This window comes from Jaculus jaculus, unplaced genomic scaffold (genome assembly GCF_020740685.1).
Source record: "Jaculus jaculus isolate mJacJac1 unplaced genomic scaffold, mJacJac1.mat.Y.cur mat_scaffold_34_1_3701052_arrow_ctg1, whole genome shotgun sequence".
NCBI lineage: Eukaryota > Metazoa > Chordata > Mammalia > Rodentia > Dipodidae > Jaculus > Jaculus jaculus.
The window spans coordinates 3,046,751-3,064,586 of NW_025423490.1; the positions used below are offsets into that span (position 1 = coordinate 3,046,751).

The 17,836-nt window shown below is 39.3% G+C and overlaps 1 protein-coding gene across 1 annotated transcript in view; it reads right to left on the bottom strand.

Moving 5' to 3' along the window:
- Positions 1-17,836, bottom strand: part of LOC101603871 (zinc finger protein 571-like) — a 137,316-nt gene that overhangs the window by 10,616 nt on the left and 108,864 nt on the right. The window contains 2 exon segments of the mRNA XM_045141239.1: positions 5,879-5,971; positions 13,010-13,136. Coding sequence (XP_044997174.1) covers positions 5,879-5,971; positions 13,010-13,136 — 220 coding nt within the window.

Consider the following 17,836-nt stretch of genomic DNA (forward strand, 5'->3'; position numbering starts at 1 on the left):
ATGATAACTCTTTCTCAGTGTTGAAGTTGGTGGTGTCTGTGCACTAATGGATGATAACTCTTTCTCAGGGTTGAAGTTGGTGGTGTTTGCACTAATGGATGATAACTCTTTCTCAGGGTTGAAGTTGGTGGTGGGTGCACTAATGGATGATAACTCTTTCTCAGTGTTGAAGTTGGTGGTGTCTGTGCACTAATGGATGATAACTCTTTCTCAGGGTTGAAGTTGGTGGTGTCTGTGCACTAATGGATGATAACTCTTTCTCAGGGTTGAAGTTGGTGGTGTTTGCACTAATGGATGATAACTCTTTCTCAGGGTTGAAGTTGGTGGTGTGTGTGCACTAATGGATGATAACTCTTTCTCAGGGTTGAAGTTGGTGGTGTCTGTGCACTAATGGATGATAACTCTTTCTCAGGGTTGAAGTTGGTGGTGTTTGCACTAATGGATGATAACTCTTTCTCAGGGTTGAAGTTGGTGGTGTGTGTGCACTAATGGATGATAACTCTTTCTCAGGGTTGAAGTTGGTGGTGTCTGTGCACTAATGGATGATAACTCTTTCTCAGGGTTGAAGTTGGTGGTGTGTGTGCACTAATGGATGATAACTCTTTCTCAGGGTTGAAGTTGGTGGTGTCTGTGCACTAATGGATGATAACTCTTTCTCAGGGTTGAAGTTGGTGGTGTCTGTGCACTAATGGATGATAACTCTTTCTCAGGGTTGAAGTTGGTGGTGTTTGCACTAATGGATGATAACTCTTTCTCAGGGTTGAAGTTGGTGGTGTGTGTGCACTAATGGATGATAACTCTTTCTCAGGGTTGAAGTTGGTGGTGTCTGTGCACTAATGGATGATAACTCTTTCTCAGGGTTGAAGTTGGTGGTGTGTGTGCACTAATGGATGATAACTCTTTCTCAGGGTTGAAGTTGGTGGTGTTTGCACTAATGGATGGTAACTCTTTCTCAGTGTTGAAGTTGGTGGTGTCTGTGCACTAATGGATGATAACTCTTTCTCAGGGTTGAAGTTGGTGGTGTCTGTGCACTAATGGATGGTAACTCTTTCTCAGTGTTGAAGTTGGTGGTGTCTGTGCACTAATGGATGATAACTCTTTCTCAGGGTTGAAGTTGGTGGTGTCTGTGCACTAATGGATGGTAACTCTTTCTCAGGGTTGAAGTTGGTGGTGTCTGTGCACTAATGGATGGTAACTCTTTCTCAGGGTTCAAGTTGGTGGTATCTGTGCACTAATGGATGGTAACTCTTTCTCAGGGTTGATGTTGGTGGTGTGTGTGCACTAATGGATGGTAACTCTTTCTCAGGGTTGAAGTTGGTGGTGTTTGTGCACTAATGGATGGTAACTCTTTCTCAGGGTTGAAGTTGGTGGTGTTTGCACTAATGGATGATAACTCTTTCTCAGTGTTGAAGTTGGTGGTGTCTGTGCACTAATGGATGATAACTCTTTCTCAGGGTTGAAGTTGGTGGTGTCTGTGCACTAATGGATGATAACTCTTTCTCAGGGTTGAAGTTGGTGGTGTCTGTGCACTAATGGATGGTAACTCTTTCTCAGGGTTGAAGTTGGTGGTGTCTGTGCACTAATGGATGATAACTCTTTCTCAGGGTTGAAGTTGGTGGTGTCTGTGCACTAATGGATGGTAACTCTTTCTCAGGGTTGAAGTTGGTGGTGTCTGTGCACTAATGGATGGTAACTCTTTCTCAGGGTTGAAGTTGGTGGTGTCTGTGCACTAATGGATGATAACTCTTTCTCAGGGTTGAAGTTGGTGGTGTCTGTGCACTAATGGATGATAACTCTTTCTCAGTGTTGAAGTTGGTGGTGTCTGTGCACTAATGGATGATAACTCTTTCTCAGGGTTGAAGTTGGTGGTGTTTGCACTAATGGATGATAACTCTTTCTCAGGGTTGAAGTTGGTGGTGTGTGCACTAATGGATGATAACTCTTTCTCAGTGTTGAAGTTGGTGGTGTCTGTGCACTAATGGATGATAACTCTTTCTCAGGGTTGAAGTTGGTGGTGTCTGTGCACTAATGGATGATAACTCTTTCTCAGGGTTGAAGTTGGTGGTGTTTGCACTAATGGATGATAACTCTTTCTCAGGGTTGAAGTTGGTGGTGTGTGTGCACTAATGGATGATAACTCTTTCTCAGGGTTGAAGTTGGTGGTGTCTGTGCACTAATGGATGATAACTCTTTCTCAGGGTTGAAGTTGGTGGTGTTTGCACTAATGGATGATAACTCTTTCTCAGGGTTGAAGTTGGTGGTGTGTGTGCACTAATGGATGATAACTCTTTCTCAGGGTTGAAGTTGGTGGTGTCTGTGCACTAATGGATGATAACTCTTTCTCAGGGTTGAAGTTGGTGGTGTGTGTGCACTAATGGATGATAACTCTTTCTCAGGGTTGAAGTTGGTGGTGTCTGTGCACTAATGGATGATAACTCTTTCTCAGGGTTGAAGTTGGTGGTGTCTGTGCACTAATGGATGATAACTCTTTCTCAGGGTTGAAGTTGGTGGTGTTTGCACTAATGGATGATAACTCTTTCTCAGGGTTGAAGTTGGTGGTGTCTGTGCACTAATGGATGATAACTCTTTCTCAGGGTTGAAGTTGGTGGTGTCTGTGCACTAATGGATGATAACTCTTTCTCAGGGTTGAAGTTGGTGGTGTGTGTGCACTAATGGATGATAACTCTTTCTCAGGGTTGAAGTTGGTGGTGTTTGCACTAATGGATGGTAACTCTTTCTCAGTGTTGAAGTTGGTGGTGTCTGTGCACTAATGGATGATAACTCTTTCTCAGGGTTGAAGTTGGTGGTGTCTGTGCACTAATGGATGGTAACTCTTTCTCAGTGTTGAAGTTGGTGGTGTCTGTGCACTAATGGATGATAACTCTTTCTCAGGGTTGAAGTTGGTGGTGTCTGTGCACTAATGGATGGTAACTCTTTCTCAGGGTTGAAGTTGGTGGTGTCTGTGCACTAATGGATGGTAACTCTTTCTCAGGGTTCAAGTTGGTGGTATCTGTGCACTAATGGATGGTAACTCTTTCTCAGGGTTGATGTTGGTGGTGTGTGTGCACTAATGGATGGTAACTCTTTCTCAGGGTTGAAGTTGGTGGTGTTTGTGCACTAATGGATGGTAACTCTTTCTCAGGGTTGAAGTTGGTGGTGTTTGCACTAATGGATGATAACTCTTTCTCAGTGTTGAAGTTGGTGGTGTCTGTGCACTAATGGATGATAACTCTTTCTCAGGGTTGAAGTTGGTGGTGTCTGTGCACTAATGGATGATAACTCTTTCTCAGGGTTGAAGTTGGTGGTGTCTGTGCACTAATGGATGGTAACTCTTTCTCAGGGTTGAAGTTGGTGGTGTCTGTGCACTAATGGATGATAACTCTTTCTCAGGGTTGAAGTTGGTGGTGTCTGTGCACTAATGGATGGTAACTCTTTCTCAGGGTTGAAGTTGGTGGTGTCTGTGCACTAATGGATGATAACTCTTTCTCAGGGTTGAAGTTGGTGGTGTCTGTGCACTAATGGATGATAACTCTTTCTCAGTGTTGAAGTTGGTGGTGTTTGCACTAATGGATGATGACTCTTTCTCAGGGTTGAAGTTGGTGGTGTCTGTGCACTAATGGATGATAACTCTTTCTCAGTGTTGAAGTTGGTGGTGTCTGTGCACTAATGGATGATAACTCTTTCTCAGGGTTGAAGTTGGTGGTGTCTGTGCACTAATGGATGATAACTCTTTCTCAGGGTTGAAGTTGGTGGTGTCTGTGCACTAATGGATGATAACTCTTTCTCAGGGTTGAAGTTGGTGGTGTGTGTGCACTAATGGATGATAACTCTTTCTCAGGGTTGAAGTTGGTGGTGTTTGCACTAATGGATGATAACTCTTTCTCAGGGTTGAAGTTGGTGGTGTCTGTGCACTAATGGATGGTAACTCTTTCTCAGGGTTCAAGTTGGTGGTGTCTGTGCACTAATGGATGGTAACTCTTTCTCAGGGTTGAAGTTGGTGGTGTCTGTGCACTAATGGATGGTAACTCTTTCTCAGGGTTGAAGTTGGTGGTGTCTGTGCACTAATGGATGATAACTCTTTCTCAGGGTTGAAGTTGGTGGTGTTTGCACTAATGGATGATAACTCTTTCTCAGGGTTGAAGTTGGTGGTGTCTGTGCACTAATGGATGGTAACTCTTTCTCAGGGTTGAAGTTGGTGGTGTCTGTGCACTAATGGATGGTAACTCTTTCTCAGTGTTGAAGTTTTGGTGTCTGTGCACTAATGGATGGTAACTCTTTCTCAGGGTTGAAGTTGGTGGTGTCTGTGCACTAATGGATGATAACTCTTTCTCAGGGTTGAAGTTGGTGGTGTCTGTGCTCTAATGGATGGTAACTCTTTCTCAGGTTTGAAGTTGGTGGTGTTTGCACTAATGGATGGTAACTCTTTCTCAGGGTTGAAGTTGGTGGTGTCTGTGCACTAATGGATGGTAACTCTTTCTCAGGGTTGAAGTTGGTGGTGTCTGTGCACTAATGGATGATAACTCTTTCTCAGGGTTGAAGTTGGTGGTGTCTGTGCACTAATGGATGGCCCCACAGGCAAGGTCACTGGCAGGCCTGCACTCAAATAAAAATGGATTTTCATACAGAAAGCCACTAGAAAACCTTGAGATTGATGTAAGAAGAAAAGTCCTACATTTATTCCATATAAGGGCAAAAATAGAAGATATATTCATTGTGTATCAGACAGTGAAAAATCAGAAAAGAAGACTCTTAGCTCAATTCATGGATTTAAGTACTGAAGCATGAATCAACAATATGTGGTAAGGGGAAGGATACACCCATATAATTGACTTGAGCTCATAGTTTTCAGATCTACATTACAAGTAAACATGTGAAATATAATAAATGCCTAAAGTCCAAACAGCATAACCAATATTAACTCTTCACCATTAAGGTTGAGACCACTAAACCCTTTCCATCTTGGGCTCCCTAATGTAAAACTTGACCACCAATTCTACAGTTGACCCTGTCATATCTAGTACTTCTTCTTGTGTCCATCTCCCACAAATTAATATTTAATGTAGCTAGACTCACTGGATTAGCCATATCCATTTCTCTAATGTGACTCTGCTATTATAGACTGAGTGACAGCCATACCAACCTGAATATCAAGAATTAACCCTTGAAAGCCATACATATTTGTACTAACACTACAGACACCACTACTTTGGCACAAGATAACTTTGTACTGTCTGATCTTATATTGTACCTGTGACTTTAATTGTATTTCCAACTAGAACATGAGGATAGACTATTTCCTACTTTTCTTTGAACAGTCATTCAGATTTTTTTTTTTCGTTCAAAGTCCCAAATGCTCTTTTTAAATCCCTGCCAAACTTCTTATCTTTCACATACCTAAGATTCTTTTGTCACCTACATTCTTCTCGTGGACATTGCAACAGAAGAGCTCTTATCCTTTATCAGGGAATCTCTGATGCCCTCTTTTCTCATATATTTCTAAATTTTACAGGTGACTGTAAAAATAATTATGTTAGCATTACAAGCACAACCACCATTGTAGAATTGTGTACTTGAATAAATACTTTCTCTCTTAGGGTGTTTCTTCTAAGTATTTTGTCACAGCACAGAAAATGATTAATGGCCCTGTTCTAATGCAACATACAGAAAATGATCAAGTGAGAATTTAGGTGCAATATGTAACACAAAATATTTTCTAAGACCACATATGGAGGTAATTAAATTTTGAAACACTTCAGAAACAGGATGGAGTTTTTTCCATATCAAAGCCGTTGTGATTCACAGGAATACAATTTGTCATGACAATTCCTGTTGAGTTCTCATCTCATTGACCTATGTTACACAGTATCTATTTACTTGCCTGGGAGCCTCTGGAATGAGTCTTCTACTAGACACCATGGTGAAAATCCATGCTCCAACTTGAATATCAAATCTGGTTTGGTCATACAGTTCCCTGCAATTGGGAAATATTGTTATATCAGGTGGACTCCTGTAAGATAACAGCTGTATTTCTAAAACTGTTTTCTATAAGATGAACGGCAAAGTTAGGTTAGAGAAAGTTTATACTCCTGGTGTTCATTAACTGGGATATTTATCTGAAGTGACATTGAAAATACTACCCTCAAGTGACACTGAACAGTATGAAATATAATACAATGATTTTGTTCATTTTTACAACATATGGATTCACACTAGAACAGTTTTACCAAGAATAGGTTCTGTAGTCCAAGGCTTTCCTCATACTCATGGATATCCTTCTACCTCAGACTCCCACATGCTGGGACAAGAAGTGTGTGCCACAATGCCCAGCTCAAAACGATGCTTAAAAAACAACAACAACAATAAAACATTAAATAAATAGAGCATAATGGAAGGGGAGCATGATGAAACTAGAAAGACAGTATATAACATTTGTGATAGGTGGAATAAAGAGACAGTGGTCATAAAAAGAATAAGAACGATTATGGGGAAAGAGTTCAGCTAAAGAAATAAACAAAAAAAAGTAAAACAGCAAAGAGGATTCACAACTAAATTTATAAAGCAGAGCCAAAAATTGAATGACTATTTAAAAATATATCATGCAAATTAAGAAAACATAAAGGATATAAGGACGAAATGGTCCTGTGATTTATAAGAATTGTTCTTAAGTAAGTGAATATATATAATAAACATGTTCCAGAGTAAAACAAATGACATACAAATAATTTCCACAAAATAATTTTCTTCTAGGAGAAAGAAATTACCAAGGCTCAAAAGAATCTTAATACATTTGAACAACAAATTCAAGAGAATAGCCAAAAGCCATAAAAGAACATTACCTACAGAAACTGGCAAATTTTCAGGTGTAAACTCATACATCGGTATTAAAGTGATTTGGAAAAATACATAGACACAACATCCAGAGTACAGACTCTGTAATAATCAATGAATATAGGCACAAACTCCTGAATGTAATTCCAGAATGTAATTGAAAATAGAGAGGAACAGCCTATAAAAATATTACAAACTATGACTGGAATGATGGCTCAGCAGGTAAGTACTATTCCTCTGAAAGCACATGGTGCTACGGGCAGTGCACAAATTTCTAGTCCAATGAAAATAGCTGTAAAAGACCATGCAGGCCTATAACCACAAATCATGCAGGGATGTAGAGACCCAAAAGTCCTTGAAGCCCTGAAAGCTCTGCAATCATGAGCAGGAACTTTAGCCAAAAAGAAAATTGTCAGACAGACATGGATGGTAATCTAATGAACATCTATGTGTTCATGGTATGTTAATCTTCAAAACTTAAGACATTTCCTCAAATTTCAGTTCAATAAGTTTATGCTCTAAAAACCAGCAAAGACTGTGAATTGGTGGCCAGTCCTACTAATGACCTGACCTTGAGCTAGTAACTCATTTCCTATGCTTTGGTTTCCTTATCTGTAAGAAGCATATAATAAGACTGCATTCTGCATAAAGTAGTTGTACATAGGAAGTGAACAACTCATGTAATGTACCTAATACAACACTTGGTACATAGTTAAGTGCTCCATGAATGTAACTATTAGGAGCCATTTGCCTGGACATTTGTTTATGACCTGTGTACACTTATATAGTGGGCCAGAGGGAAGCAGGATATTTTGCCAAGCATGAGATTAGATATCACCTGAGGTTCTGGGAATTGAGAAAGAAGTAACATTTTGAGCTGGATGCTAAGATTTGACTGTTCTTTGACCAATGTAGGAGGATGTGGCTTTCTTAAGAGATTCTGGGGCTGGAGAGATGGCTTAGTAAGCGCTTACCTGTGAAGCCTAAGGACTCTGATTTGAGGCTTGATTACCCAGGACTCATGTTATCCAGAGGCCCAAGGGAGTGCACACATGTCTGGAGTTCATTTGTAGTGGCTGGAAGCCCTGACTTGCATTCTCTCTCTCTCTCTCCCTCCCTCCCACCCTCCCTCCTTCTCTCTGTCTGTTGTTCTCAAATAAATAAATAAAAATAAACAAAAAAAGTTTAAAACAAGAGATTCTGTGTAAATGTTAGCATTGTTCTGCTTTCATTCTTGTGCTCTGAGAAGAAGTATAAAACAGCTGAACTAAATAAAGTCGGGGCTTCACTATCACTGACAGCCCTCCTGACTTCACCTTTTGCATCTCATCTTTTTCTTAATCCTCACTCCCTCCTCAGGTACTGTTCAACTCTACCAGCAGGCTCTGGCAAGTGGTACCTGAACAGGGACCTGAGACTGGGGAAAGAAGTGAAGGATACCTCTAGATGTTTGAACTCAACAGAAGGTAGAGGAGAGCATTGAGTAACTTCTTGGGAGAAAAATGGGACAAGGTAATAGGTGTCTGCTCTTTCTACATATGCTTAAGAATATGCTTCAGGCTTGAGATGTAAAAGTAGGACATCAGCAGCTGTGTAATTTCTTAGATTTTTGCAGAGAAGGTATGTCCTTGGTTCCCAGAAGAAGATGGGGCAGTAGATTTAAAAATCTGGCAAAGAGTAGGGATGAAACTTCAAGATTATTATGATGCCCATGGACTGAGTAAGGTCCTGGTGGATATTTTTAGCTTAAGGACTCTAGTTAGGGATAGTTTCAATCCTAGTCTTGGTGAACAATACTTGTTTATTCGATACACCATCCAGTAGAAAGATGCAAGTGCATCAGAAGACAGAATTTAATTATTCTGGTCATGGCATTGGTATTCCAATATGTTTTGAACAGGAAGAGGCTACTGGTTGCCTATCCATTGTACCCAGAAATATATCAGTTCAACACCAAACTGTCTCTGCAAAACCAAAGACAGTCACTACACGAGTGACAATTTGGCTTCCCACAGGCCTTCAAAAACAGGACTTGCTCTACCTGATGCTTTTCTCCCCTGTGAGGGGAGGAGCCCTTGGTTTAATAAATCTTTAGTTTGCCATAAATATATTGGACTTTCTCATCTACAATATCTCTGGTACAGGAAGACATATTCTAGATTGGTCAGAAAATTCTGGGGCAGCAAGGAATACTGAATGTGCAAATGATTGGACATCTGGACTTTCTGCAGGACTTTGGTTGATGGTTAAAGGTTATCAACAAACATGTATATGGAAACTTGCTGCAGCTATGCAAGAAATAATGCCTTTCTCTGCTAAGGCAAATAGTAACTTAACCCTCCGAAAGGGACATGTATTGGCTTGTGTCACTCTACCTTATGTGTTATTAGCAGGGCAGTTAAATGTTACTTGGGATGAGGGAACGTATAATGTAACATGTAATAATTGTATTCCTTACTAATTTTATTTCTAAAACATTCTCTGAAATTAGGGTTATGATAGTCAAACAACCATCATTTATTATGATTCCTGTTAATGTAACAGGATCTTGGTATTCTGATCAAGGTTTGCAAATACTTACAGAAAGGGAACGTGCCTTAAGCAGACCAAAAAGGATGGTAGGATTTATTATTTCAGAAATTCTAGCTTTCATTATGCTTCTAGCTACTGCTACTATGCTGCTGTTGCCTTGTCACAGGAGATATAAACTGCATATTTTGTCAATGAACTATCAAAAAATGTCTCTCTTGCTTTGGGGACTCAAGAAGATAGAGAGTAAGTTAGAACAGAAAATAGATGTTTTTTATGACGTGGTTACATACTTAGGTGAAGAGATACAAAGGTTAAAAATTAGAGCACATTTAGAATGTTGTGCAGATTATCAATGGATTTGTGTTACATCTAAAAAATATAATAGTAGTCAACATGATTAGGATAGAGTAAAAATGCTTTTACAAGGAATATGGTATAATGCAAATATATCTCTGGATTTGATTCAGTTACATCAAGAAATCCTAAATTTAAAAGACACTGAGCTTAATTTGGACGCAGCTAAAACAGCAAGTGATATCTTGGATAAGCTGAAGCCTCCCTACATTCATGGTCTTCATCTACTTCCTGGATAGGAAGTATTGCGGCTTTGGGCATCTGTGTCATGCTTGGTGCCTGTTTGCTCCCACTAAAAATTAGACATGTCGTCAGTTCACTTTGAGACATCAAAGCTGATGTGTTTAAAGTCCGGCTCCAAACCCTACTATCATAGTAAGGATGTCCTCCCCTGCAGAGGCTGGTAGTCAAAGATGGTAAGATTCTCTTGAGTTAGGTCAACCTAAGACACGGCATGAGTGATGGAATTCCTGTACCAATGATGGATAAGACCTAAACATTATAAAGGAAAACCTGAGACAGGCACAGTCTTTCTGCACCATAGCCAGGAAGGGTATGGTTTCTTAAAACATAAAACAAAGGGGAAGCTGTCAGGAGCAATTTGCCTGGACATTTGTTTATGACCTGTGTATATTTACACAGTGGGCCAGAGAGAAGCAGGATGTTTTGCCAAGCATGAGATTAGATATCAGCTGAGGTTCTGGGAATTGAGAAAGAAGTAACATTTTAAGCTGGACTAATGTAGGAGGATCAATGTGGCTTTCTTAAGAGATCCTGTATAAATGTTAGCATTGTTCAGCTTGCATTCTTGTGCTCTGAGAGGAAGTATAAAATCGCTGAACTAAAGAGTCAGGGCGTCCGTATTCACTGACAGCCCTACCAAGTTCATCATTTTTTTTTTTAATTTTGTTTATTTTTATTTATTTATTTGAGATCGACAGATGGAGAGAGAAAGGCAGAGAGAGAGAGAGAGACAGAATGGGCATGGCAGAGCCTCCAGCCACTGCAAATGAACTCCAGACACATGTGCCCCCTTGTGCATCTGGCTAACGTGGGTCCTGGGGAATGGAGCCTCGAACCGGGGTCCTTAGGCTTCACAGGCAAGCGCTTAACCGCTAAGCCATCTCTGCAGCCCCCCAAGTTCATCTTTTGTGTCTCATCTTTTTCTTAATCCTCACTCCCTCCTCAGGTACTGTTCGGCTGTGCCAGGAGGCTCCAGCATGTAGCCATATTTATGATGAGAAGAGAATTGTAGTGTAAGAGTAACTAAGTACTTTTAATAAATTACTTGCCTTTACAAGAACTACTAGAGGTATTTGATTCAATAGATCTTTGCTGCATTAGACTGAGATTAGTAGATACCCTGGAAACAACTCAGTCAATAATTAAAGTAAAAACATATACGTTAAGACAAGAATAACATTAAGTGGAAGAACAATGGAGCAGACCACCTGATGTTACACTCTGGCCACTACCAGCAAATGATCAGCAACAAAGGTAAGTACACAGGGCTTGTTAAAGCCATATGGATATGGATATACCACATAAACACTACACAGACACGTGCATGTAGGCACAAACACACACATTTCATGCACACACAAGCAAAACCTGAATAGTACAAATTATGCCTCACATCAGGGCTGTAAGAAAACTTACATGTGAAAATCAATGATTCTGTATGATAAACTACATAATTACCTAATGCTAATTTTACAAAATTCATTCTTATCTTCAGAAAAGTCCTTAGCATATGACTCAATAGTTAAAGGTCCTTGCTTGCAAAACCTGCAGACTCAAATTTAATCCGCAATCTGCCAAACCACCTATGTAATGCTCTACACAAATGTCACTTACATGTCTGATCATCCTGGACTTACTCCAATGTATGATGGAACTGCGATAATCTGAAGAGGACTACTTAGTAAAGCACATCAATGCCCTTCACACACACACACACACACACACACACACACACACACACACACACTTAAAGAAAAATAAAATGCCTCCATAAATCAACACAGGACTGTAATAAAGTAAGTAATGCTATATATAACAGAGGACTTCATTATTAAATAATGGGCAACACTGAAATTATTTTCTCCAAAAAAAATATGTATTCACCACACTTCTAGAATACACTATTATGTCTTAGTAATGTAAAATAGCTTAGTGGTACAGCACTTTTCCATGTTGCATTAAGCTCTAAGCTCAATTTAAAGCATGAAGAAGAAAAAAAGATAAAGTATTAGCCTAAGACATATGATAAGGGCAATACACAAAGTCCATACAAATCACATAAGAGATTAGAAAAATGTGCTTGTTTGTAGGCCAAATGGCTTTATAGAGGGAAAAGACCCTAAGAAAAAGTGGAGCTAAGTGTACTGGCTCCCTTCTTTACCACAAACTCATGGGTCCCCGAGGTAGAGAAATTACTAAGATTTTGAGGCCAGCCTTGGCAACAGAGTGCATTCCAGGATAACATTAAGACAGAGTAACATCCGGTCTCCAAATAAAAAGAAAATATATTAAAAAGTGTGGTAGTGAACAAAACTGTAGGTCATTATGTAAAGCAATGCAGCTATTTCCTCTGGTTTTGAAAGGACTGCCAATCATCTTAAATCAAAGCAGCTCTACTGACCTACAGGAGACTTTCAATACAGTCATGAAATCGAAAATGCTGCAACAGTTACATTGGTCTATGATAATGGAAATAGACTATCAACACTAAACAACCAGAAAAAAATGTAATAACATTTACATTAAGATTTCAAAATAGCTACAAGAAATTTTAAGTGTTTTGCATACAAGTAATACTGGAGCTAACAGACTGTGGTTATTACATATGTGTGCAGTCTGAAGCCACTCTCTTCTATATAATATTCCATTACAATGTCAGTTTAAGAGTACAATATTGAGCCGGGTGTGGTGGCGCACGCCTTTAATCCCAGCACTCGAGAGGCAGAGGTAGGAGGATCGCCATGAGTTCAAGGCCACCCTGAGACTATAGAGTTAATTCTAAGTCAGCCTGGACCAGAGTAAGACCCTACCTCGAAAAAACCAAAAAAAAAAAAAAAAAAAAAGAAAAAAGAAAAGAGTGCAATATTGCCACCCTGAGATGACAGAGTTAATTCCAGGTCAGCCTGGACCAGAGTGAGACCCTACTGCAAAACAACAACAACAACAAAAAAGTACAATATTAACATAATACCAAACATTGGTAATAATAAATACACTTATCCACTAAAAGGAAAGGAATTGCTACTCAGAGACTCTGGAGAGTTTAGCTCACCCAAGAACATGAGGCTGCTGTAGTTCTCCAGCATCACATCTCTGTAGAGGTTTCGCTGACCAACATCCAGGTGCTGCCACTCTTGCCAGGTGAAGTCCACAGCTACGTCTTCAAATGACACCAACTCCTACAATGAGGTATTTCTCTTCAATCAACAAAAGAAGGACTAGCAAATTAGACTTAAGTCTTCTTCTACACATTGGCAGGGACTTATTTAATAAGCAGGAAGTTTATATGCTGTGTCTTGGAAGAAAAGACTCAAGACTTTATCTTGCCTGTATCTTGTTATAGTGATTCAAGAAAATAAGGCTGACGCGTACTCTTTTCTGGCTAAATGCATACAGTATTCTCACCAAACTACTCCCAAAACACTACACTTAATTTTCATATTAATAAATTCATGCTACTCTCACTCTTGGTTAGAGAAGCTTCTCTTTTCAGATGGCGGTGACCACGTGAATGACACAAAAAGCAACAAAGTGCTGAGAAGTGACAGAGGAGTGTCCAGCACTGAAACATCTCTACTGTACCCTCCAAGGATCAGGGTCCATTGTGGAAGAGATGGCAGAAAGAATGTAAGAGCCAAAGGAAGGGTACCTTGATATCCATGACCTCGCAGTACCTAGCAATACCTTCAGAAGACCCTCATAATAGGAAAAAAAGATGATAACGTCAAAATGAAAGAGACACTAGTGGAGAGAGAGAGAGAGAGAAAGGGAATACGATGGAGAGTGGAATTGTAAAGGGGAAAATTGGGGAAGGCAGGGAATTATCATGGTTTATTGTCTGTAAGTATAAACGTTATCAATAAAACATTAAAACAATTTAAAAATAAGTTTCTAAAAACAAAAAATAAGATTAGTTTTCTTTTTAAATGAAAATACAATAGAATGGAAAGGTATATGTTAGGTCTGGTGGTACAACATGGTTCACTGCCTGCCCAGAAGATGCAAGGCCATGGGTTCAATTTCTAACACTAGTAGTAGAATATGAACTATTACTAAGTTATGTATTTTGACTTCATATGGAGTCTTAATTATAATTATTGGGGTCATAATAAATATGACAAACCTGAAAGGATTATAACACACAATAACCAAATATTAATTCACAATCAAATATATTATAGACAATGATTTCAAGGTGTTTGGGCACCAAACTATCATGTTACAGCAGTATATGTAGCTTATGTTGGGAACCCAATCAAGCAAATTTCACTGTGCATGCTATTATGTCATATAACTCCAATCCAATGAACCCACACAATCTGAAACATCTTGGCTCAAATGTATATTACAGATGTCTGTGCTAATTGAGTAGGATTTTTCTCTTCTCTTAAAACCATAATGGAGCTAGGTGTGGTGGTGCATGCCTTTAATCCCAGCACTCAAGAGGCAGAAGTAGGAGGATCACTGTGAGTTCGAGGCTACCCTGCGACTACCTAGTGAATTCCAGGTCAGCCTGTGCTAGAGTGAGACCCTACCTGGAAAAACAAACAACAATAAGAACAACAACAACAAAAAAAACCCATAATGGTTTGCTAACACATAAATGACATTTTAAAAACCTACTTCTTTGCTAGCTAATAATCTATATTTTAAAATATAATTTGAGCAGAAGTACCTTATGGACATAGATATTGTTGCACCTAGAAGAAATACATTGCTATTAGAAAAATTTCATTGCCAGGGTGAGTTGCCTTCCACTGAGTGTTAGTTATCAAGTCCACTGATGCCATACAATACTTGAGGCATTGCCAAGACCCTTGGTTATCCATCAGGAACCAAATGGTAAGACCTTTTTGCTAAAGACTCTACATGCATGAGATGAAGGACACTGAGATACCAAGCTATAGCAAAGCTGAAAACTTCCTCACAGTTGGCTAGCTATCAACATACTGGAAAGATCTATGCAACCTGTTGGGAGAGAAAAGTAATCAATAGTGTTAACCAGTAGTGAACCCTGCAGGCTTTACTGCTGGTCAACCAGGCCAAATAATAGACTATTGTACCAATTGATATATTTGACGTCTCTGATTAGACTTAAGGCCCACTAACCGGAGAAAATGTCCACCTGGTACTAAATACTTCATCAAAAGCCCAAGGCTGATAGAAAAGCTTCTGATTTTTGTGTATTGGTTTTGTATGCTGCTACTTTGCTGAAGGAGTTAATCACATTTAAGAGTTTTGGGAGGGAGGTGTTTGGGTCTCTTACATATAATCATGTCATCTGCCAATAGAGCTAATGTAATTTCTTGCTTTCTAAATTATATACCTTTTATTTCTTTCTCCTGTCATATTGCTTGAACTAGGACTTCCAGTACTATATTGAAGAGCACTGGTGAGAGTGGACATCCCTGTCTTGATCCTGATTTCAATGGGAAATCCTTCAGTCTCTCCCCATTAAGTATTATTTGGGCTTTAGGAGATTTATATATAGACTTTATTATGATGAGATTGACCATGGCAACTTTCTACAATATTTTGATCATGAAGTAATGTTGTACTTTGTCAAAGGTCTTCCTGCAGGTTATCAAAATGATCATGTCATTTTTATGTTTAACCTTGTTTATGTGGTGTATTACATGGACAGATTTCCCTATGTTGAACCACCCCTGTGTTCCTGGGATGAAGCCACTTGATCAAGGTGGATAATGTTTTTGATGTGTTGTTGGATTCAGTTTAGCAAGGATTTTGTTCAGGATCTGACCTTAATCTCCTTCTGTTTCAGTTTCTCTCTCTCTCCCTCTCTCCTCTCTATCTTTTTTATATTACTTGTCTTTTTCTTTGTTTGCTCCTTGGGTGCTAACCTATAACTCCCAGTACTAGCATGTGGCTGTCACCCACAATGATCAGACAGACCTACACTGCCTCTTCTCCAGTCCAGACAAAGCTCTGCTCATGATAAGTCAAACTTCCCAGTCCATAGTTATTACTGCATTTAGATATTTAATCTTGGCCAGTCATCCATCAAAATCTTATAGCACTGCAGGGCATCTCTTATGCAAAGGTTTCAAGTCCTTTGACAAATCAGTTCTAACAAGCCAAAAGTCAAAAAGTCAGGTTTCTAGCAGCAACAACCTGCTTGTGCCAAGTTTCTATTGCAGGTACCTTCTCATTGCTGAGATAAAGCACCAGGCCAGAAGCAACAGCAAGACGGAACCTATTTTAGCTGAGAGTCTTGAGGGAATGCTACTTGTTGGTAAGGGAATGATAGTAGAGCAGAAGCTGAATATAACCTCTTTGCCAAAATCAGGTGGAAAACAGCAGCAAGAGAGCAAGGCAACTCTATCAAGAAGTACCTGCCTGTAACAACTCTAGGGCTACCCCCAACAACACACCTCTTCCAGAAAGGTTATACCTCCCAAACTGCCATTACCTGGGAACAAAGCATTCAAGACATGATGACTGTTGCAGTTAGCTTCTTATTGGACCCTTAATTCAAACCACAGCAATACCTAAAACCTGACTTATAATTTGTTATTGCCACTATTAAATCCAGCATATTCATGTATGGTGTTATGAGTGTTGGAGACACTTATGGTATAACAAATCAAAAGACCAGCACTCAAATTAAGGTGTTTGGTAGGGCAGATTTTACTTCATCACAGAAAAAATATGTAGACACAAAAAGCTTGCCTAAGGGGCTGGAGAGATGGATGAGTAGTTAAGGTGCTTGCCGTCAAAGCCAATAGACCAAAGTTTGATTACCCAGTACCCATGTAAACCAGATGTACAAGGTAGTGTGCATGGGTCTGCAGTTTGTTTGCAATGCGAGTATGTGAGTATGGCCCTGGCATGCCCATTCTCCATTCTCACCCCCCTGCTCCCAATGTGGCTGTCTCTCTAATAAGCAAATAAATTTAAAGCTGATATAAGCAGCCAGGCATGTTAGCATACATCTTTAATCCCAGCACCACTCAGGAGGCAGAGGTAGGAGTATCACTGTGAGTTCAAGGCCACCCTGAGACTACATAGTGAATTCCAGGTCAGCCTGAGCTAGGTAAGACCCTCCCCGAAAAACCAAAAAAAAAAAAAAAAAAAAAAAAAAAAAGCTGATATAAGCAAGCTCAGCAAGCTGAAAGAATACTTACTTTTTAACACGAAATCAAAAGGGGTACTAGGCATCTTCTCATTGGCTGAAGCTCAGCCTTCCAATGTATACCTGGGTAATTTTTTTTAAAATAGCACAGGGAAAACATTTGGGATGATGGGGAAGGTAAGTGGCATAACTTTAATGCCAAGAACATTTTAAGAATTCAAGGGAGAAAATTTCATATGATTGTACAAACTATTTATAAAATAAAGGCTGATAATGGGAGAGGAGAGCTACAATGGTTGGACATATTTGACAGAAAAGTCTAGATTTTTGATGAGTTATAGTAACAATGACTACATACTAACATGAGTAGGAAATATTTAACCCAGGATAGTTAAAACATCTATAGGACATGGGCTTGTGTGTAGTGATCTCAATGATATCCATGACATGAGTCATTTTTGTTTTATGTATTTTATATTTGATTTATTTTAATTTCATTAAAATTCAGGTAGTATATCATTTAGTACAGGCTAGACTTGAACTTTCTATGTATTCAAGACTGGATTTGAACTTCTTATCCTCCTGCTGCAGTCTCCCAAGTAAATGTGAGGCTTTTGTTATATTTATGTGAACTAAATTGCATTATTGTTAAGCACAACAGTTCTTATCAAGAAAGGATATTCTTGTCATATGCCCTAAAATTGGATCATTCATATTAGTGAGTAGTAGGCAGGAAAGTCTGTAAGGGCTACAGGATGGAGAAGAATGTGAACCACTGTCTTCTAG